The sequence below is a fragment of the Nycticebus coucang genome, chromosome 9 (genome assembly GCF_027406575.1).
Source record: "Nycticebus coucang isolate mNycCou1 chromosome 9, mNycCou1.pri, whole genome shotgun sequence".
NCBI lineage: Eukaryota > Metazoa > Chordata > Mammalia > Primates > Lorisidae > Nycticebus > Nycticebus coucang.
The window spans coordinates 130,900,583-130,924,303 of record NC_069788.1 but is presented as its reverse complement, the minus strand read 5'-3'; the positions used below and the strand labels follow the sequence as shown (position 1 = coordinate 130,924,303).

The 23,721-nt window shown below is 43.5% G+C and overlaps 1 protein-coding gene and 1 pseudogene across 1 annotated transcript in view; one reads left to right on the top strand and one right to left on the bottom strand.

The window, feature by feature from the left end:
- The window catches only part of PRKCH (protein kinase C eta), a 236,819-nt gene extending 215,708 nt beyond the window's left edge, over positions 1-21,111 (bottom strand). The window contains exon 1 of the mRNA XM_053602045.1: positions 20,378-21,111. Within this exon, the coding sequence (XP_053458020.1) occupies positions 20,378-20,740 (363 nt within the window). The 5' untranslated portion in view covers positions 20,741-21,111. The remainder of the gene's footprint in view (positions 1-20,377) is intronic.
- On the top strand, positions 10,230-10,327 carry LOC128595119 (uncharacterized; annotated as a pseudogene).
- Positions 21,112-23,721: the final 2,610 nt, after the last annotated feature.

The following is a 23,721-nucleotide window of genomic DNA, read 5'->3' as shown; positions in this document are numbered from 1 at the left end:
TGTAAGAAAAAAACGACTTCATATTTTCTGCAAACTAAATTGAAATTCTTGGTACCCTTGATTTCATCCATAAATCTACCCTCTAATGATGCACTTTTAAAATTGGAGTTTTCCTCCTTGAAAGCGTGACCGAACAATTCACATCCAAGGATTAGTATTAGATATTCAAAGTTAAATCAAGGGGAAACATCGTTTAATACCGATCCAAAGAGTCTGCTTACCATCAAGTCCCTTAATTGCAGCAATAAAAGCACTCACATCAGCTTTCCAAAGGCCTCCTTCAGCCCTTTGCAACTAAACATTGTAACTTTAATTTTCTGATTTGTTGGTTCACACAAATTCAGAACCCTCTATCCAAGATTGAATGAGCAAACCAACAGATTCAATTTCAACGTTTTCTGTGAACTAACTCTGGCCAACGTTCTACCTATAGTAATTCCAGCTTCATTTCCCCATATTCCTTGCAAAATATTTATCCTGAATTTCTGTGATTTCAGGATAAGGAAGCCATCTTCTCTTCCACCAATCACTAGAAATCTCCTACTATTTACATCTCAGAATCTTAAGGATAAAAAGGAAAAAGAGTGAGAGGTTCTACACTCAAGAATCCTAACTTTAAAATGCTCTGTAAATAAACATCTTACTGCTTTCAGAATTAACTTCAGAAAAGGGCTGGGCCCATGACTTCATGGTTAAGGGCTGAGAGTACAGCATTGGTGGGGATGGTGACATTGATAATACATAATTTTTCTGTGGCACTATGTGTTATGTGCTGAGCTAGATAGTTTACACAAGTCCTCCCTGTATTCTCAAGTCACCCTCTGAGGGAGATACTGCATTATGGATGAGAAAACTGAGGCTGGCAGGGTCTCATATTACCTCTAATAATAAGAGGCAGGACTAATGGCTGAACTCTGATCTGGCTGACACCCAAACATCACACTATGATGCACAGATAATTATGGTGGTTGTCCAATAAATATCCCTTCAATCCTGTATTTGTTTATTATTAGTCCATAATTCCAGATTCTACATCCTAATTTATGTGACTTAGGCAAAAACTAATGTGTCTTTCTACATTAAACACAGATCAAATAAATGTTGAAGCATAGATCAGAAATATTCAGGGGGATGTCGAAATAAGCATATCCCAAACTAAAAATACACAAAATTATCAAGAGTTAATCCACAAAATTATAATCGACAAGGTGCCTGAGCTTTCAGAAGTAAGCAAGAATCAGTTATTCATGACAGTTCAGGTTTTATTTCCTTTTTGATCACTGGCACTATGCTTATGAAGTCTGGACAATAAATTTATAGTTTTGTGAAAAATAAACCACGGTCGGGCCCTATCAAATATATCACTGTAATGCAATACAATTATTCTATCCCTTAAATTATTGAAAATTTCCATTAATATTTATGAGTCCATAGAAAACAAACAGGTGTTTCAAAAATGAAAACTCTGAAATAAACATCAGCCTTCCCTTTTCTATTCTCTTTAGAAAACAGGGTGCTGAGGGGGTGGGGACAAAGAGATGTTTCCATGATGTCATTTGAGGGCAACAACAAGACTATCTCCTATCCCATCCCTAAGAAATCTTTACATTGTCCCCCCTGTGATATAAAATACAACCCTCGGAGTGCCTTTCATTGCCTGACATGATTCTTTTCAGAAGGCTTTTCTCAAAATATGAATCACCATGGAATTCTGAAAGCATCGAGAACTACCATTTCCCAAGGGCCTATTTTGTGCTGGGTGTGTTTAATGTCTTGAATCTGTCCCTGACACCAAGACTATGAGGAACTAACATTGGCTGCATTTTCCAGAGGAGAAAAGTAATAGTGAGAGATGGAGGGACGTGCCCGTTGTTCACACTTCTGATAGGCAGCGGGGCTGGGATGACGCTCCAAGCTTGCGGACTGCAGGTCTCCCCTCAATCCACTACCCTCTGGTATTCTTCACCTGCCAAGCTTGATCCAACCTGAAGGCCTTTGCCTAAGCTGCTCCCTCTGCCCGAAATGCTCTTTCTCCAATCTTCCCAGGGCTGCTTGTTTCTGTGACTCAGGACTCAGTTGAAATGTCACCCTCTCTGACCACTCTGGGTAAAGTAGTCACCTTGTCAAACTCGATCCCATTACCGCGGTTTTTGTGTGTTTTTTTGTATTACTATTTGTTTGTTGGGGATTCATTGCGGTGTAAAGAATTACACTGATTGCATTTGGCAGATAAAGCCCCTCTTATAATTATGTGCTGCCCCTAGAGGCGTGCCATACACTGTGACTCCCCTATGCCCGTCTTGCCTCCTCTGTCCCACTTATTCATTCCCCTACTTCATATTAGAATAGAGTACACGAGATTCTTCATTCTCCATTTTTGTGATGCTTTACTAAGAAGAATGTGTTCCACCTCCAGCCACGTTAATACAAAAGATATAAAGTCTCCATCTTTTTCGTGGCTGAATACTATTCCATGGTGTACATATACCACAGCTTGTTAATCCATTCCTGGGTTGGAATTGTCTGTCTTCTTTAGAGAAAGTTCTATTCCTCTCTCTTGCCCAGTGATATATGGGATTGTTGGCTCCTTTTTTGTTGATGAATTTGAATTCTCTTAGATCCTAGTTATAAAGCTTTTGTCTGATTTACAATATGCAAATATCTTTCCCCATGCTGTCTGTTTGCTTTGGTTGTTGTTTCCTCGACTGTACAGAAGCTTTTCAGTTTAATTAAGTCCCATTTGTTTATTTTTTTATTTTTTTTTTGTAGAGACAGAGTCTCACTTTACCGCCTTCGGTAGAGTGCCACGATGTCACAGGACTCACAGCAACCTCCAGCTCTTGGGCTTCCGCGATTCTCCTGCCTCAGCCTCCTGAGCAGCTGAGACTACAGGCGCTCGCCACAACGCCCGGCTATTTTTTGGTTGCAGTTCAGCCAGGGCTGGGTTTGTACCCGCCACCCTCAGTATATGGGGCAGGCGCCCTACTCACTGAGCCACAGGCGCCACCCCCATTTGTTTATTTTTGTACTCGTTGCAATTGCCACAGAAGTCTTCTTTGTAAAATCTTTCCCCGGGCCAATATCTTCAAGTGTTTTCCCCACACTCTCTTCGAGGATTTTTGTTATTTCATGCCTTAGATTTAAATATTTTATCCAACTTGACACCCATAGCAAAGTGGTTATGATGCCAGCCACATGCACCGAAGCTGGTGGGTTCAAACCCGGCCCCAGCCAGCTAAAAACAACAATGACAATTGCAACAAAAAATAGCCAAGTGTGTGATGGGCACCTGTAGTCCCAGCTACTTGGGAGGCTGAGGCAAAGGAATTGCTTAAGCCCAAGAATTTGAGGTTGCTGTGAGCTGTAATGCCACAGCACTCTACTAAGGACAACATAGTGAGACTCTGTCTCAAAAAAAAAAAAAATCCTTGATCCATCAGAATCAATTTCTGTAAGTGGTGAAAGGTCTAGACTCAGTCTTTTACATGTGGATGTCCAGTTCCCCCAGCACCATTTCTTGAATAGGGATTCTTTCCCCAGTGTATGTTCTTGATTGGTTTATCAAAGATCAGGTAGCTGAAAGATGTTAGTTTTATCTCATGGTTTTCTATTTGGTTCCAAATTTCAATTTCTCTATTTTTGTGCAAACACCATCATTATGGCATTGTAGTATAGCCAAAAGTCTGGTCGGGTGATCCCGCCAGCTTTGTTTTTCTTACTAAGAAATGCCTTGGCTATACAGGGTTTCTTCTGGTTCCATACAAAACAAAGAATTATTCTTTCAAAATCTTGATGTATGATGATGGTATTTTAATGGGCATTGCATTAAATCTGTAGATTGCTTTTGGAAGTAGAGACATTTTAACTATGTTGGTTCTTCTCAGCCATGACCATGGTATGTTCTTCCATTTGTTAATATTTTCTGCTATTTTCTTTCTTAGGGCTTCATAATTTTCTTTGGAAAGGTCCTTCACCTCTTTTGTTATGTATATTCCTAGCTATTTCATTTTCTTTTCCTTTTTTTTTTTTTTTTTTTAGAGACAGAGTCTCACTTTGTCACCCTCAGTAGAGTGCTGTGGAGTCACAGCTCACAGCAACCTCAAACTTATGGGCTTAGGCAATTCTCCTGTCTCAGCCTCCCGAGTACCTGGGACTACAGGTGCCTGCCATAACGCCCTGCTATTTTTTATTGTAGTTTGCCGGGGCTGGGTTCAAACCCACCACCCTTGGTATATGGGGCCAGCGCTACTCACTGAGCCACAGACACGGCCCAGTATTTCATTTTCTTTGAAGCTACTATAAAGGGAATTGTGTTCTTGATTAGCTTCTCATCTTGGCTGTTATTGGCATATACAAAGGCTACTGATTTGTGGACATTGATTTTATATCCTGAGACTTTACTGTATTTTTTTATTACTTCATGGAATCTTGTGATTGAGTCTTTGGGGTTCTTTAAGTATAAAATCATATTGTTGGCAAAGAGCGAGAGTTTGACCTCCTCTGCATGCATTTGGATTCCCTTTATATCCTTCTCTTGCCTGACTGTATTGGCTAGAACTTCCAGCACTATGTTGAATAGTAGTGTCAATAGAGGACAACCTTGTCTGATTCCAGTTCTAAGTGGAAAAGCTTTCAGTTTTACTCCATTCTGTATTAACTGTGGGCTTGTCATAGATGGTTTTGATCGGATTAAGAAATGTGCCATCTATGCCTAAACTCTTAAGTGTTCTAATTAGAAAAGGATGCTGTATTTCATCAAATGCTTTTTCTGCATCTATCGAGAGGATCATACAGTCTTTGTTTTTGCTTCTGTTGATATGGTGAATTATGTTTATGGACTTGAATGATGTTAAACCAGCCTTGCATCCCTGGGATGAAACCTACTTGATCATGATGTATGACATTTTTAATGAGAAGCTGTAATCTTTTGGCTAGGATTTTACTGAGAATTTTTGCATCTATACTCATTAGTGAAATTGGTCTGATGTTCTCCTTTTTTGCTTGGGTCTTTTCCTGGTTTTGGTACCAGGGTAATATTTGCTTCATAGAACATGTTGTGGAAGATTCCTTCCTTCTCAATTTTTTGGAATAGTTTCTGTAAAATTGGTATAAGCCCTTCTTTGAAGGTATGATAGAATTCTGGTGTGAAGCCATCTGGACCAGGGCTTTTGGGGGGCTTTTTTAGTTGTTGGGAGATTTTTTCATTGTTTCTTTGATCTCAATGCTTGAGAGATCTATTTCTTCTTGGTTAATTCTGGGGAGAGAGTGTGATTCTAAATATTGATCCATTTCCTCCACATTGCAAATTCTGAGCATAGAGTTTCTTGTAGTATTCAGAGATAATCTCTTGTATCTATGTGGCATCTTCTGTTATTGCCCCTTTATCGTTTCTGATTGTGTTTACTATAAGTTTTGCTTTTCTATTTCTAGTTAACCTGGACAAAGGTTTATTGACTTCATTTATTTTTTCAAAAAAATGAACTTTTTCTTTCATTAATTTTCTGAATTTTTTTGTGTTTTCAATTTCATTAATCTCTGATTTAATTTTGGTTATTTCTTTTATTCTGCTGGGTTTAGGATAAGATTGTTCTTCTTTTTCCAGTTCCATAAGATGGTTTGTGAGTTTGTTAATGCTCTCTCTTTCTGTTTTTTTCTAATGTAGGCATTTAATACAATAAATTTCGCTTATAGGACTGCTTTTGCCATATCCCACAGGTTTCAGTAACTTGTGTCTTCATTGTTGTTATGTTTGAGGAATTTAACAATTTCGTCTTTAATCTCTTCCTGAACCCAACTATCATTCAGCATAAGGTTGTTTAATTTCCAAGTCATTTTGTGGGGATGAACATTTTTGTTGGAGTTGAGTTCCACCTTTATTGCCTGTGGTCTGAGAAGATATAAGGTATAATTTTTATTCTTTTAATTTTGCTGATGTTTGATTTGTATCCTTGAATGTGGCTGATTTTGGAGTACATACCATCGGCTGACGAGAAAAATGTATATTCTTTAGCTGTGGGATGATGTGTTCTATATATGTCTATTAATCCCATTTGTTTGAACATCACATTTAAGTCCTTTGGATCTTTGTTTAGTTTCTGTTTTGAGGCTCTGTCCAGTTCTGTCAGAGGGCTGTTAAAGGCCCTGACTATTACTATGGTGTTATGGGATATCATATTGCTCAGACCCATCAAGGACTGTTTCATAAATCTGAGAGCATTTAAATTGGGTGCATAAATATTTAAAATTAAACTGTCTTCTTGTATTGTTCCTTTGTCTTTCTTAACTTTAGTTGCTTTAAATCCATTTGTATCTGAAAATAAGATTCCAACCCGCCTTTCTTCTGAATTCTATTTGCTTGAAATTCTGTTCTCCATCCCTTAACTTGAGTCTTGATTTGTCCTTTAAGGCCAGGTGTGTCTGCTGAAGATAGCATATGGATTGCTTCTGTTTTTTTATACAATCAGCCAGCCTGTGCCTCTTCAGTGGTGAATTCCATCCATTGGACATTTCTTGAGAGAATTGGTAAGTGTGGTGGAGTTCTTTTCATCTTCTTTTGTGAAAGTCCGTTGTGTAGTTTTATCCTTTGTGCCTTTGTGGAAGTTAACTTTTGACTTTAAGCTTTTGGCTGTTTACTTTGCTGATGGTCCACTGTGATGGTCAGTGTTAAGAATAGTTCTACGTATTTTCTGTAGAGCTGGTCTTGTGGCAAATCTCCTCAGTGCTTATATATCCCCAAACGATTTGATTTCTCCATGAGTTTTGAAGATTAGTTTAGCAGGATACAGAATTCTAGGCTGAAAATTGTTTGGTGTAAGAATGTGGAAGGTAGTCAAGCTCTTCTGGCTTGAAAGGTTTCGATTGAAAAGTCTGCTGTCATCCTAATGGCTCTGTCTCTGTAGGTTAGTTAGCTCTTACTCCTGGCTGCTTGGAGAATTTTTTGTTTCATATTAAATTTGGATAGGTTCAATACAATGTGCCTTGGAGAGCCTCTGTCTGAGTTGAGATGACCTGGGGTTCGATATCCATCTGAAAGGAGTGTGTCAGGGTCTTTAGTAAAACTTGGGAAGTTTTCATGTATGGTGGTCTCCAGTAGGGCTTCCATTCCCTTGGGACAATCTTCTTCCCCTTCAGGAATCCCTATTTTCATGTTTGAATGCTTTGTGGAGTCATAGTTCTCTAAGCACCTGTTTTGCTTTCTCTCTCTTCTTTCCTGCCTCTTTAACTACCTGGGTTAACTCAAAAACTTTATCCTTTAGCTCCGAGGTTCTTTCATCGCCATGGTCTGACCTATTTTTGATACTTTCTACTGCATCTTCACATTCCCCGATTGTCTCCTTCATTGCTTTAAGCTCCACCATATCCTTTCTATATTCTACATATCTCTTGCCTAACTGTGGTTCTGTCTTTCCATTTTGTCATCCACTCCTTTTATTGTCTTTATCATCCATATTTTAAATTTCCTTTCTGTCAAGTCCATTAATTCTGTATAGGTGGAGTCTTCTGCAATAGCTGCTTCATGGTCCCTTGGGGGAGTTCCTCTCTTCTGGTTTTTCATGCTGCCTGAATTTTTCTGTTGGCTCCTCCTCCTGTGTTCTTTCTTCTTGTTCACCATCTTGTCCTCCTTTTTCCTTCTCACTGCCTCCTTTGCTTCAAACAGAAGTCCTTGCTCTGATGACAGTATGTTGAAGGATGTCGCCAAGACACCAGGTGGCACCGTGGTTTTTTTAAAAGACAGAGAGCACAGCCAGCAACCTCTATGGTCCTTATTTCAAACTTAGTTGCTTTCGGTGATTACCTGATTGTTTCCTCAGCATTCAGACCCTGCCAGGCTGGGATCTTATAGCTCACAAGAATCCTTCAGAGGCAGGTCTCACAATGCCCACTGACTCCAGTACCCGTGGGGTGTGGGAGTCCCTTAGCCTGTTCCAAGAGTGTAGTTCTGATCCCAGCAGGGAGAATTAAGATGGCCATGCTTTAGGCCCCCACTAAGATCTTCTCATGACCTTCCCAGGATGGCAGCCCCCTGGCCACAGAGACCTGCTCAATATGGCTGCCTTGCCAGCCACCAAACCTATGGCAAATCCACTTCAACCAGTATTCAAATCTGGTTGTTATATACTATTTGAGTCTGCCCACTCTTGGAAGCTTTCCACTCAATGCACACTTTCCCCCAACAACTGAAACCTCTAGAAAGGCTTCCTCCCATCCCGATCATCATGGTGGGGAGGGGCAGTCAATCCCAACCAGTCACATTCACTTGCCTAATTCATCATCAGATTTCCACCACTCTGGATTCTATGCTGTATCCAGCTCACCACCCCCTTGCTGTGCTCCCTGAGCTATGACTCTGGGTAAGGTCCCTGCATCAGGTATGGCTGGGTTCTCTCTTTTTCCCCACTTGTTCCAGGAGAGCAGCTGAACAATCCTTCTGGTCTACCATCTTGCTCTGTCCCCTCATTGCCCTGTTTTATTCCTCCACTTAGTACCTACCCACCATTTGTTATCTTCACAAGCATCTGTTTGCTTTGTGTGAGCTGAGATTCTGGGTCTTGTGTTCTTTGCTTCTATCTGCAACACCCAGAGTGGTGCTGAGCACACAGCAGGTGCACAATAAACACCTGTGAATGACGGGATGGCTTCCCTACTGCCTCCAGCACACACTGAGGTAGAGTCTGGAGAGAGCCTTGGCCTGAAGTCCAGAGAGCTGGACTCCAGTGGTACCTCTAATCAGCTAGGGGGCTGCTCTCTGGAGAATCTCTATTCAGCTCCATTTCCAACCATCAGCTTGTCTTCAAGATGTCAGCAAAGTAAACTGAAATTCAGGAGAACAGAAAGCTTGTTGGGCCACAGGGACTCAGGCCATAAAACACTAGAGCTCAAAAGGTGAGAGGGGCAGTCAGGCCTCACCAATCTCATCATTGTATCCTGAATTAACACAGTATACACCATCATGCCTATTACAGCTCAAAAACAGGGTAAATGTTTTAAGAAAAATTTACTGAACACCTAAATCCTATATCTTCTTACAAGGGAGACGTTTATATTAATAAAAATCCCAACCTGGGGTCATTCCAACTGTCCTCGTTTTTGTTTTTCAAGTTTTTATCTACTGCAGACCTCAAAGAAACCCCTTCAAAAAATAGAACTTTGTGGAGTGAGGTTTTGTAGTTTGAAAAAAAAAAAAACCAACCAGAGGCTTTTGAAAATACCTAAATACAACTAAATAGGTCCTAAAATGGGTCATTGTCAAGTGTATTTCACCAGGAGCCAGAAGTAAGAACATATTTATTATTTCAGAACATCTTTTTCCTCTAAAATTTATAACTCCTGTTTTTTCTAATTAATTGTCTTCTATAATGAATGGAAATGAAAATGTCCTCAAATATAAAAGGAAGATATTAGAACACCACCCTGAGAGTTAGGAATTAAGAAAAATAAATTTAATACATTTAAAAATAAAATTAATAAATTTTAACCTGAGGCCCTGAGTCCATGGTCAGGGTAAAGGGAACCACAAACCAGATGACGCTGTTTCCAGAACACCATCAATATGTATGTATGTATGTATGTATGTATATTTTTCTATAAATGTGGTCCACAGTTTTCATCATCATCCAAAGAGTCTAGGGCTCAACCACTGCTTCAGAAGCACTGCTTTACACAGAATCTGCTCTCAACTCATGTGTACGATAATGAAACAATAGTTATATATATACTAAATATATATTATATATAATATAATAATATATATAACATATATATTAAAGCATCTAAGAGGTCCACAGCTTGCTAATAAATATGCTCTGTTTAGGGAATTATGATGCTAATACATGTATGACCTTTGGGTGCTCTTCCAAAAATAATTTCCTTTTTTTTTTTGGAGATAGAATCTTACTCAGTCATCGTTGGTAGAGTACTGTGGCATCATAGCTCATAGCAATACAGCAACCTCAAACTCTTGGGTTCTAGTGATTCTCTTGTCTCAGCCTCCTGGGTAGCTGGGACTGCAGACGCCCACCACAACACCCAGTGAATTTTTCTATTTTTAGTAGAGACAGGGTCTTGATCTTGCTCAGGCTGGTTTCAAACTCCTGAGCTCAAGCAATCCACCCACCTCAGCCAACCAGAGTGTTAGGATTACAGGCGTGACCCACAGCACTCTGCCCAAAAATAATTTCAGAGCCCAGAACCAATCTGGGTATCAGTAAAAGTCTCCAGGAGACATTTCAGTGCTTGCTTTAGTAGCACATGTACTATAGTTAGAACCATACGGAAAAGGTGAGCATGGCCCCTGAGCAAGGATATTTCAGAAGGAAGCAGAATTTTCAATTGTCCAATGGGACCATTACTAAAACCACAAAACTGTGACGCTGGAAAGGTCCACACAGCTCCAGATATCCAGCACAGATGAGAAAACCAAAGCCCAGTGTGAGGGAAGAGGCCACAGTATCGTATTTCAGTGCTATGCAAGTACAAGACATAGATACGACTTACAAATAAAAATGCAATTTGTGACTTTTGTTCAAGTGCTTGGAGACCAAGGTCTGACTATGTGTATAAAGGGCCAGGAGTGGAACATGTTCACGCTGGCCCCAAGGGACTTATTTTATTGAAGCAATTATGACAGGACTCATGCTGACTAAGGTTGCATCCTCTGGCAAATTTCTTTTTTTTTTTCTTTCTTTTACCACAAGCACAATCTAAACATCTTTGGTAACCCTTTAAGCATTTCTCTCCCTGTGAGATCAAACATGTGCAAGGGCGAAACGTATATAAAATCAAAGGAACTTTGGAAAGACACCACACAAGGATGGCAATGCTGATGAGTCCCCATGAAGTAGTCTTTCTACTTCGGAAGTCCTGCGTGCTTTAACGTAACCTTCCTAATTTACTGGTGCTCCAGAAACACACGGACATGGTAACCTTGACAAATCTCTCCAGACAGTACCATGATTCTCAACAAAAATTTCCCGTCTCATAAAGTTCTTCTTGAATACTACCATGGCCAATACCCTTGGGCTCATTCCCCGCGTCTAATTAAAATGTCTGTCCTATGATGATTTATAGTATTTGTCATCTCCTAGAGCAGATATATAGACTAGTGACCAGACACTTTGGGACTACAAAGCTATAATTAGCAGGCTTCTAGCAAAAACAGTGGGATTCTCAGTCTCTCTCTGACCCTAGGTAACAGGGACATAACTTACAACCATCCCGTAAGACTAAGGAGCGCGTTAGTGTAAATCAAGAAATAACAATGAGGAACCACTGTATTTCCTTAAGGCTGATTCTAAGCCAAGCAAAGAATGGCAATGCCATACAAGTCGCTTAGACATGAACTAAATCCTCTCCAAGTCTGAGTAATTTAGATTTGGACCAATTTAATTATCTGTCTTAAGTCAAACCAATTAGTCCAAAAGGGAAGAAGTTATGTAACTGTCTGATACATGGAAGCAGAGGTTTTTAGCGACAGAAATGTTCTCAGGGATAGTTCAGGGTACCCCTCTCGTGTGTAAACGGAGGGATTTGGACCTGATAAGTAAAGGTTTACCTAAGGTCACAGCTCATAGGTGACAAAGTCACACCTTCAAGTTTGTATTTAAAATACAAAGAGTATTTTATTGGAGAGTTAATACAATGCTACTTTGCAGTAAAAGTTAATTTCCCATATATTTACTAGGAAGTCAGCTTTCTCTTAAGTCCCAGGACATAGATATCTATATAAATATCTAAATAAACATACATCTAAACTAATGCATTTATAAATTAATAAATACATATCTAAATAAATCCAAGTAAGTGTTATCTACATTTTTGTAGATGTTAAATGTGGGGGGGGGTCACACTTCCTGTGACCTGGGGCAGTAGCGATGTTTTGCCTGGAGCTTTAGTTCCCACATTCTGAACACAAAGGCTTGAGTTATCACGTCACAAATTTAAAAATCTCCCAAGACCAAGAAGGTAATGAGTTGAGGAGGCTGGTTTCACAATAGGGAGTGGTGGGGTCTGTGGCAAACTGGAGCACCACAGCACTGAATGCCTTCAGTTTCAAAGTCAAAATACCTCTGTGCCAAATGAATATACCTGCAGGATGTCTGTGGGCCTAACAGCTATCAGGTATTTTGTTATTGCTGTTGTTCTGAACTGGATGATCCTTCCGCTTCAACATCTATGATCGATTCTTTCATGATCTTAAACTTAAGGGATTTGATGGTTCAAATACAGTGTTACTGCTTTCTGCCTCTGGGAATCAAAAGTTCCTACAGGTTACCCCTTCACAGGCATCAAAACTTAGTGCCTTCCCAAACCTTCCAAAGATAGAAACATTTCTGTGTGTCAGGGACATTTACCTTTCAAAAGGGCACCTATGATGTCTCTCCCGGAAACACCGGGTCAAAATTTTTCTTTTTTTTTTTGAGAAAAGACTTTTCACAGTCATTTAACTGTCACAGTCCATGGCTGTTTCTATGTTGGTTCCTTAAAAGTCAGTTCCCTGGCTGGCATGGTGGCTCACACCTGAAATCCTCACACTCTGGAAGGATGAGGCAGGAGGATTAATTGAGCTCAGGAGTTTGAGACCAGCCTGAGCAAGAACAAGACCTCTTCTCAACTAAAAATAGAAAAATTAGCCAAGCACTGTGGCAGGCACCTGTAGTACCAGCTACGCAGGACTGAGGCAGGAAGATTGCTTGAGCCCAGGAGTGTGAGGTTGGTGTGAGCTAGGCTAAAGCCACAGTCACTCTAGCCGAGGGGACAGAGTGAGATCACCCTGTCTCAAAAAACAGAAAAAGTCAGCTTCCTGCTTTTCCCCCAGGAAGATGTTCCAGATCTCCCCAGACCTGCCACTTACCAACACCAGAGGACTCCTGTAATTTCCCGGTTGCTTTTGTTTGTTTTTTATCCCCAACTTATCTCCCTTTTTGGAGCTACAAGACCTACGAAGGAATAGGCCATGTCTGTCTTGTTCAGTTGACACTCCAGGGTGGACACGCTGCCTGGCTGAGAGTTCATGCACCCTTGGTGGTGCGTGCCTGCTCCCCTCGGGCTCGGCACTTCAAATGGAAACCTGCACTAATCTGGCAGCGCAGATACTGCACATGCAAAGGGGACGCAGCTCGGCCAGTCGCCCACCCTGGTGCAGCCACACTCCCTCTGACCTGCAGCACACTGCCATCCACTCAGGCACCCTTGTTTCCAGAGTGGAGGGAAAGCTGGCCGTGGAGGTCTCAGGACGTGGAGAGACCACTGAGGACCAAACTCAGACTGGGCATGTCGGGGAATGACGTCTGGGTAACTATGTCTAGAACGAGACATAAAGCGCAGGTAGGAATTACTAAAGAATGGCTTTTGAGGAACTGAAAGATGCTTTCTGGGACCGAGCACAGAGCAGCAACTGGAGAGATGTGAGAAAAGGCTCAAGAGGAAATCAGAGGTCAGACCATGGAGAACATCCCAAACCATTTAGAGGCTCTGTCTCGGCTTCTACCGAAGAGCAACAGGAAACCACACAAGAGTTTCAAGTAAAGGAATAATCATCAGTTCAGCAACTGAGAAAGACCATTTTGGATACAGCAATGATGAGAGTGGGGACCAGGGCAGGGACTGAGTTTCCACACAGGCCTCATTCTTATCACATTCTAATAGAACACAGCCAAGAAGTCAGCTCGAAGAGGGGCCCGATCTAGTTGGTGTTTTGTAAAAGAAAGACTTCCTGAAAACCCAAGGCACCGCTCTAACGCTGAATAAACATTACCCACCTTGTAAAAGCACACTGCACTTTTACCATCACCACTAATCACCGCTCTACACACTTGCTAGATACCAAAACTGCACGAAGAGTTGCATAAGGTAAAGTGATTCACGCTCCACCCACCAACCTCACTCCTCCCCAGGCTGATGTGCAACCTTTTAAATGCTTCTTTCTTGCTTCTGCCCTGAATTTCACATGTTGGGCTTAAAAATTAACAGTGAAAGAAGATATAACATATTATAACTTTTAAAAACATAGCTTTTTAAAGTGAAGCAAAAGGCTTGGCACCTGGAGCTCAGCAGCTAGGGGGCGCCACCACCCACAGAGCTGGCGGGTTTGAACCGGCCCCGGCCTGCAAGACCACAATGACAACTACAACCAAAAACTAGCCGGGCGTTGTGGCGGGCACCTGTAGTCCCAGCTACTCTAGAGGCTGAGGCAAGAGAATCGCTTAAGCCCAAGAGTTTGAGGTTGCTGTGAGCTGTGACGGCACAGCACTCTACTGAGGGTGACATAGAGAGACTGTGTCTCAAAAAATAAATAAATAAAATAAAATAAAATGAAGCAAAAGCAGGCAACTTTCCATATGCAAGGTTTTCAATCCGTTTACCACATCCAAAGGGCATAAAAATCTGGCCCTGTCTTTCCAGCATGTATTAGTTACGTCAGGGATAGATTTAAGAGAGGAATACTATTAATCTAGTCACTCCTCAATTATTTTCGTTTATTTTTAGCAAGATGAATAAAATAGTTAAGGAAAGATGTCCCCAAAGTTCTTTACTTGTCCCTAAATCACATAAAATTTCATTCTTTCGACAAATAGTGCCTACTATACACCAAATACTGCTAGAGGTGCTGGGGTTAAAACAGCTAGTTATGTTCTGTAGGAGCAGAGTGTAATAAACAAACTGATTAATAAAATGATCTCGGACAGTGATGAGAGCAATGAAGGATAACAAGATAATAACGTGGCTGGGAAAATGCTCTCTGAGGGGAGAAACAGGAGCCCCAGCCTGTATGCTGAGAAGCAGCCAGTCTCACAGCAGCAAAACTCTTCTCAGAAGGGAACTGAAGACAGCTATAGCCAATACAATTCACACACCCTGAAATAAACCTCCCTGGACATTCCAAAATATGTCTTTCCCCTAAAATACTAAGGGTTTATGAGGTAGTGCTAGACAATCCTTACCAATTGGCTCAGGAAAAATAAAATCAATCATAACAAGAAATAACTGCGCTACCAAGTCCAAAAGAGAATAAACGTAGAAAATCAGAAGCACTTTTGGTGTTACACGTTCCTGCACGGGGATCCAGGAACCAGGGGAAAAGATCATCAATGTCGACCCGTGCTAATCTGGCTGCTTCACTTGACAGGACTACAAAAGAGGTACCTTGCTGAGAAATAGAAAACAGCTCTCCAGAGCTACAGAGAACAGAACGTCTTCAGGAGGGCTGAACCAGGAAAACAGCCTGGGACCCCGCCAAGCAGGACCTTCCTTCCTGAGGGGACGCCAAGGTCTTTCCATGACGCAGCCTCCAGCTTCTCCGGCGTCCCCCATGTCCGAGGGCCCTGCATTAAGTACTAGACGCTGGTCCCCGTTGGGAAAGTGGAAGAATCAAGAGCACACGAAAGAAGAAAACAGGGTTTTATCTTAAGCAAACCTTCGGTTTTGAGGAGCCCAAGAAATAAACACATTCTAGAAGCAGAAGAAGCTGAAAGTGATAATTTATAAAATAGGACTGTGTCCAACAATCTGAAACTAATTTGTTTTGCGGCGATTTTGTGTTTTTTCAAGAGTCAGACTGTGTCGACTCTAATTCTGTTATTTACTAGCATCTTCAGTAAGATAAGGTTGATTATTTTCCAACAGTTTTATAGGTATAATTGTCATATAATAACATGCACATACTTAAGGTGAACTCTTTGATAAGTTTTGAAATCTGTATATAACTGTGAAACCATCACCACAATCAAAATCATAAATATGTTCATCTCCCCCCAAAGTTTCTCTGTGCCTTCTTTGTAATTATCCTCATTTCATTCCCCATTCCCAGACATCTGGGTGAGTATGTCCACAAGGAGACTTAAAGCACGGGTAGGAATTACCAAAGAATGGCTTTTGAGGAACTGAATGATACTGTCTGTGACCAGAAAACAGAGCAGGAACCACATTCCCAGGCAACCACTTACCGGCTTCCGGTCACCATAGACTAGTTTTCATTTCCAGAAATGTTCACAAATGGAATCAAACGGTATGGACCCTTTTCTGATCTGGCTTCTTTCACTTAGCAGAATTATTCAGAGATTCACCCATACTGCTGCATGTGTTAATAGTTCATCTCTTTATACCGTTGAGTACTATTCCTTTGTATGGATAAGTTGCAATTTATTCTAACATTCATCGGTTGATGGATATTGAGTTGTCGCCAGTTGTGAAGCTGTTGCAAATGAAGGCTATTCTGAACAAACCTTTGTATGAATGATTTCATTTCTCTTGGCAAATAATACTGAAGTGGAGGTAGGTCATATGGTAGCTTTGTGTTCAATATTTTAAGAAACTACCAAACTGTTTCTAACATGACTCCACAATTTTACACGCCTAATAACAGTGTACAAGAGTCCCAGTTGCTCTGTTTCCTCACCAACATTTGGTATGGCCCATCTTACACATTTTAGACTTTTCAGTGGAGGGAGCATATTGATATCTCATTTTGGTTTTAATTTGCATTTCCTTACATAATAATGATTTTCAGAATCTTTTAATGTGCTATTTGCCAAGAAGTCACCCATTCAAATATTTGACCCATTCTTTAATTGGATTTTTTTCTCATTATTATTGGGTTATAAGACTCTTTTATACATTTGTGTTACAAGGCCATTGTCATATTTGCATGTTGTAAGTATTTTCTCCTAGTCTGTGACATGTGTTTTCACTTTCTTAAGCATTCTTGGAGAAACAAAGAAAGGCTTTTAGATTTGATAAAGTCCAATTTGTTCATCTTTTTATCATTCGGGTTTTTTGTGTCCTATATTTAAAAAGTCTGCTGAACTCAAGTTCACTAAGATTTTCTTCTAGAAGTTTTATAGCTAAACTTTTAAATTCCATAATCCATTTTGAATTAACTTTTTTGTATGGTGTAAGGTAAGAGTCAAGGCTCATTTCTGCATATGCCTATCCAGTTTTTCAAGTACCTACCTTGCTGAAAAGGTTATCATTTCCCCCACTGAATTGCTTTCTTGGCATTTTTGCCAAAAATCAATTGATCTGGCTAGGCATGGTGGCTCACACCTGTAATCTTAGCACCTTGGGAAGCTGGGGCAAAAGAAGTTCGAGACCAGCCTGAGCAAAAGCAAGACCCCATCTCTACCAAAAATAGAAAAAATTAGGGTGGTGCTGCCTATAGTCCCAGCAACTTGAGAGGCTAAAGCAGGAGGATCACTTGAACCCAGGAGTTTTAGAGATGGCAGTGAGCCGTGACGACGCCATTGCATTCTACCTGGAGCAATAAAGCGAGACTCTGTCTCAAAAAAAAAAAAAAAATCAATTCACCATATATGTGTGGATAAATTTCTAGACTCTCTCATGTTTCACTAATTTATATGACTCTCTTTGATAGCACATTATCTTGGTTATGGTAGTATTATAGCTAGCACTGAAATCAGATAGATCCCTCAACTTGTTTTTTGTTCTGAGGTCAGTCTAGACCCTCTACATTTCCTTATAAATTTTATGCTCAGTTTGTCAATTTCTACAACAAAGTTTACTGAGATTTTGACCAGAATTGAATCTTCCCATCCATAAATGCACATCTTTTATCAAATGTATCCAATTTCATATTTTTGATGCTCTTTCATACAAAATGTTTTAATTTCAGTTTTCAATTGTTCACTGCTAGTATATAAAAATGTAACTTATTTTTACATATTGATTTGGATTCTAGGTAAATTCACTTATTGGTTCTAAATGCCTTCTTGCAGACACCTTAAAATTTTCTAGAATCATATGTCTGCAAATAAAGACAATTTTAGTGTGAAATTGTCTTATTCCAATACAGTATTGAACAGAAGTGGAAAGAGCAGACATCCATGCCCTGTTCCTCATCTTAGAGGAACATTATCCATTTTCTCACCACTTAGGATGATAGCTATAGGTTTTTCATGAAATTTTCTGTCTTATTCTTATGATAAAGATATCTTCTGTTTTACAGGTAAATCTGGAGTCAGATCTTCTTCTCAAGGTCTAGGAGAAACTAAGTAACTAGAAGTCAGTAATCTGTCTTTCCACTTGCAACACACTTAAATTTACTGTGGAGTAAATTCAATTACCCCACTTGTAACTGTCTAAAATAAACTACACATTTAAATTTAATATACCAAAGATAAGTAAGTATTTCAGTAATCCTGAATTTTTAAAGCATCTTTGGATTTATAAAGGATAATTTACACAATCAGCATTCCATATATTTCCAAATATTTCCTTAATGAGATTATTTTCTTTTATTTTCTTTTGTTGTTGTTGCAGTTTTTGGCCGGGGCGGGTTTGAACCCGCCACGTCCAGTATATGAGGGTGGCGCCCTACTCCTTGAGCCACATCCATAAACTCCCAATAAGCCCCAATAAGATTATTTTCTTAACAAAAAGAAAATGCCACTCTGCCAATTCTATCTTCACAGTTTCAGAATACCTAGAATCTTCAAAAAAACAAACTTTCTTATAACTGAATATAAATGCATAACAAATCATTGGTTTCGAGGTCACTTCCATGCTCATCCTATCATATCAAATGCTCGCATTTTTTAAAGCACCACCAGTAAGTTATATTAAATATCTAAGTATAATTATGTCAAACAATTATAAATCTAGAAATTGACATTTAAACCTTTATTGATCCAGTGGAATAATAAGCAGCCCTGTTTCACTTCACTTAGTCAGGTAAAGTGGATCTTCCGAGCCTCATGCTTCTTGGACACCAAGTAGCCTTCATCTCTCAGTCTCCATTAGGGTCACTGGTTCTTAATCTTGACCGTACATTGGAATCATCTTGAGAGCCTCAAGGTACTGATGCTGGGGTCTCACAGCCAGGGATTCCTATCTAGAGCCCTTAAAAGTGGGGATTTTTTGAAAGCTCTTCAGGTAATTCAAATGCGTAGTCTAGGGGCAAAAAGGACCAATCTCTGCTTTCTGCGGTAAGAGATACTTCTCACCACCCTTGGCAACCTGCAGCACCATATTCAGAACCTCGCTCCTCCAGGCTAGAGCTGTGTCCAGCCCAATTCCTAGTCAGACACTGATGAAACTCAATTAAGTCCATTCAGATTTTTACACTCACTTCTATTTCATATTCAGAAATGCACAGGGTAAGTATAAACCTCGAACTGTATTTAAATCATTCCTCTCTAGTTCACTTCTAAGTTCCATAAAGTAAATTAGGCTGAAGGGAAATGAATTCAATATAATTGGATGATTAACCTTAAATAGTCATTATGGGGATTTTTACTTCTATTTAAAAGAAAAAGATACATCCGCAAGCCATCTGTAAATTTAGAGAATAGAGGATGAAATTACCAATTTCCCAAAATACCTCAATGACCCTTCCTTGTTAGCCATGATCCTACCACTTGTAAATAGATTTTTGATGCCCTTTTACCTTCTGGGTTCAAAACGGACTCCCCCTGGACTTAAACCATTCACTATTGCCTGGACAAGGAGCGCGCTCCATTCTGTCAAAGCAGATCACTTTATTCTAATTGTCATGTCTTGGTCTCCAAGTGGGAAGGATACGTGTATCACAAAGACCGGGGAGGATGAAGAAATTTTAATTTATTTACAGCAGAGTCTGCCTCATGGGAAAGCTGTGGAAAGCCAGGGAGCAGCCAGGAGGGCGCCCTCCCCACCCGCCACGGTCCATACCCAGGAGCGCCAGCAGGTGCTCGGGGAGGCAAGGCGGCTGACAGCCTCTTCACACCTCAGCAGGCGCAGGTCTGCTCAGGGACTCAATGTCTCAGGGCAAACACACGGAAACTTTACCTCCTTGGAAAACTGCTAAATAATAAAACTTTGCTAACGCGCAGACCCAGGCACTCACATCCCTTACAATGTAGCTCATGTACCTGTGGGATGTAATGGATGTGCAAGCCGGAACACGTGGGCACGTCTGAAAGGCTGAAGCAACATGTATCCATAAACATTATGAATAATACTCGCGAGAATGTGCGGCTTTCTCCTAAGCCCGGTTTGCGCCGCTTTGCTCAATCCAGTCTCTTTCACATCGCCCCTTCCTCGCCTTTCCTGAGCACTACCGGCGCACTCAGAATTGGGGTGCCTCGACCAACTTCTGGGCGGAGCGGGGAGACGCCCTGGACCCCTGCCCGCCTTCCCGTTAGCCCGAGCCACCGTCCCGAAAGGGGATCGTGCCCGGGCTGGCTTCCCGGAGACGCACCTGCGCCAGCGTACACCCACCGCGGTCGCGTCGCTGGTGCCGCGGCCACTAGGGTGAGGACCCAAGTCCGGAGGGAATTCCCTCGGCCACGAGCGACAGGAAAGTGGGCCTCGGGGGAGATGTGAGAACTGGACGGGGATCACGGGCCGAGTGGACACACTGGCAAGGGGGGTCCGTGCTACTCACCCAGCCCTCGAAGGTGTCCGAGGCGCCGGCCGTCCGCAGCAGCTCCTGGAACTGCAGAGTGCAGTTGGCCACGAAGTGGTCGTAGCCCAGGGGGGTCTCGTGGAAAACGGCCAGCTCGAGGTGGCCGCCGTCGGTGACGTTGGCGCAGAACTCCTCGTTGTACGTGGGTTTGTTGGTCTTCTGCTTGGTGCTGGTCTGGCCCACGCGCACCTGGTCCACGCTCACCGTCAGGTAGGGGTCCAGAAGCTGGTGGCCCTTCTTGAAGAGCGAGTGACGCAGGGACCAGCGGGTGGGCTGCAGCCCCACAGCCTCGCCGATGCGGACCCTCAGATAGCCATTGAACTTCATAGTTCCGGACGACATGCTGGCGCCGCTGCCCCGGCCCCGGGGGGCTGCGCTGACCCCCAGCTCCGGCTCAGGCCGGCCCTCGCGGTAGCCGCAGGGGTGGAGGCAGCTCTGGGAAAAAGAAGCGCTGGAGACCCCCTCGTCCGGCCATTCTGCCCCCTCCGCGGGACCTTCCCCTCCCCTCCTTCCCTTCCTCCCGAGGTGGAAAGGAGGGGAGCCCGGCGCCGAGCCCAGTGCGGGCCGGGGAAGCCCGACCGTCCCTTTGGAGCGCGCGGCGCTTCCCGGGGGCTCGCGCAGGACTCGCCCCTTCTCCAGGGCCGGGCAGCTCCTGTCCCCGGAGAGCCGGAGCGACCCGTCCGGCTGGCTCCCGCCCCGAGCGTCTCTTCCCCGCCTCCGCCCGCCGCCGCCGCTGCTGCCCCCGCCTCCGCGGGCTCACGCTCCCCACCCCTCGGCGAGCTGCAAACCAGGAAGCAGCCGCCGCCGCATCCCCGGCCAAGACCGCGCGCCCCGGGCTCCAAGTTCGCCGAGCCCCGCGCCGGCTCCCGCGCCTTCCGGACCCCGGGTCCTGCGGGGCTCGGGGGCCCTCCCGGGGGAGTCTGGCCGGGAGCGGCGGGCTGGGGGCCACCCGGGCGCAGGCAACAAAGGGAAGGGTGCCTGGCCCAGCCCGAGCAAACACCTGAAGCGTGGGAGATTGGCCTGGGGGGGCTGGAAGGAGGGGGGGGTGCGGAGGGGAGGAGCAGCAAAGAACCCGCGCGGCAAGGTTTCGCCTGCGCCCTCTCTCCCAATCTCGGCGGCGAGCTGGCCACCCTGCCCCGCGGTCCCGGAGAGGCCTTGGCCGGAGGCGGGCGCGCGGTGGCGGGGAGGTTCTTTTTCCTAATCTTTACAGCGATGGCTCATCCTGGGGTCAGCTCCAGCGCATCCTGTTTGTGCGCCTTTCCTGCAGAGGATAATTACACACGTGTGTGTGTGTGTGTGTGTGTGTGTGTGTGTGTGTGTGTGTGTCTTTAATGGGGCTGTAGTACTGATGGAAATCCTGTCCCCCTCCTTCCCTGGAGAGGTGTGTCTTGTTGCACAAAAAGCAGGAAAGATCGGTTCTTCTGGGGACAGTCCTGGTGGGGACGCAATAGGTCTCTTCCTCTGCGGGTGGTTCCTGGTCCACCCAGCCCTGCGTGGCCAGGGCAGGAAAGGTTCACACGCAGGCTGCCCCCGACGCTCAGACACGGAAAACATCGCTTCTCATAGATAGACCCCAGATGGTCGCGTTTGCGAGCCTGAGTGGTCAGCCTTCTTACGCCTCCCACCCTGCTGCTCCTGCAGCTTGTGTGCCCCGGGCTCAGCCAGCTGTGCTGGACTGCAAAGCTTGCTCCCTGAGCTCAGGCCACAGCCAACTGGCCTCCCTTGAAACCTGGGCCATTTTCACAATGCTAGATTACATTCTGTCTTGCTAAACTGATTCCCTTGGAGCAGGTTGGTCTTCAGGATTTCTTACTAAGTTCTCAACAATTTCACATGAGTGAACAGGACCTCACCAGTAATAACTGGCCAGGCAGAATGAAAACAAGAACAAGGGCCTGGTGGGTGAGACTCCTGTCTTAAAAACACCAATGCTGTCTTAGACAACAAAACATGTCAAGGGTGCAACACCCCTCTAAGGACACCCTAGCTTTAGCCAGGGCCTTGTAAAGCGCACTCCCAAACACCCAGAGGGCTTCTGTCTGGCCCTCGTGCTCCAGAGACACAGGTCAAAATCACCATTTGGGTCAACTCTGTCACCCTGTCCTCTCTGTGGAGGAGCTAAACTCTAGGCTGGGCACAGTGGCTCAGGCCTGTAATCCGAGCACTCTGGGAGGCCCAGAAGAGAGGATCCCTTGAACTCAGGAGTTTGAGATCAGCCTGAGCAAGAACAAGCCTCATCTCTACTAAAAAAAAAAATAATAATAATAATAATAGAAAAATTAGATGTCAGGGTGTGTGCCTATAATCCCAGCTACTCAGGAGGCTGAGGCAGGAGGATCACTTGAGCCCAGGAGTTTGAGGTTGCTGTGAGCTATGATGATACCACTACACTCTCCAAGGGGGAACAGAGTGAGACTGTCAAAAAACAAGACAAAGAACAACAACAAAAACAAAAATGCCGAATTCTAGCTTTAAGAACCACTAAAGGATTTGCTGCTGTTGGGCTTTGGGCTGTAAGACAAAAACAAGACAATCCCCTAATGGTGTGTGGCTACACAGTTGCCTGGGATTGGGATATGAGGGGCACCAGACACTCTGTCGTCACCCTGTCAGGCCCCAGGGTGGGCAGTGGAGATAGAGAGGTGGGCAGGACTACCCTTCTGTGGCTCTCAGCCCCTCTGGGAGGGGAAGAAACAAGTGGCAGGGGACCAGCACAGAGGATGCAGTGAAGGAAAAGCCCCAGGTGCCAGAGGATGGTGCAACCTGGATGTGTGGTGGGGGAAGGGTCTTCCGAAGAAGCAGACGCAAAGGGATCTGACGCAGGGTTCCCAAGGAATGGAAAGGATTCTATGTGACTGGATCCAGGGACGGTGAGCGGAAGGATTCTATGTGACTAGAGCCAGGGACGGTGAGAACAGAGAGTGGCTGACATGACCCTGACAAGATGGTCACACCAACCAGACTGGTAGGTCATGGGAAAGTCTTTTGATACCTACAGGCTACTGGAAGGTTCTGAAAGTTGTTAGGCAGAGCCAGTGAACACTGAGATTTGTGTTTCAAAATGTCTCTCTTGAGCTGTACAGACAATGGATTGGAAAGAATTGCGTGAGTGTGAGGAGACCAGTTGCTAAAGCCCAGGTGGCTGAGACGTGGGTGGTGAAGATGGAGATGAGGGTAAGTAGACTAATTTGAGCAGTGTTTAGGAGGAAGAATGGACAGGCCTCGGAGATGAAGTGGAGGGACCGAGGACCAGCAAAGTATCAAGAATGGCTTGCAGAATCTATCTTGAGCAACTGTGGGGATGGGGCAGCCATTAGGGAGTT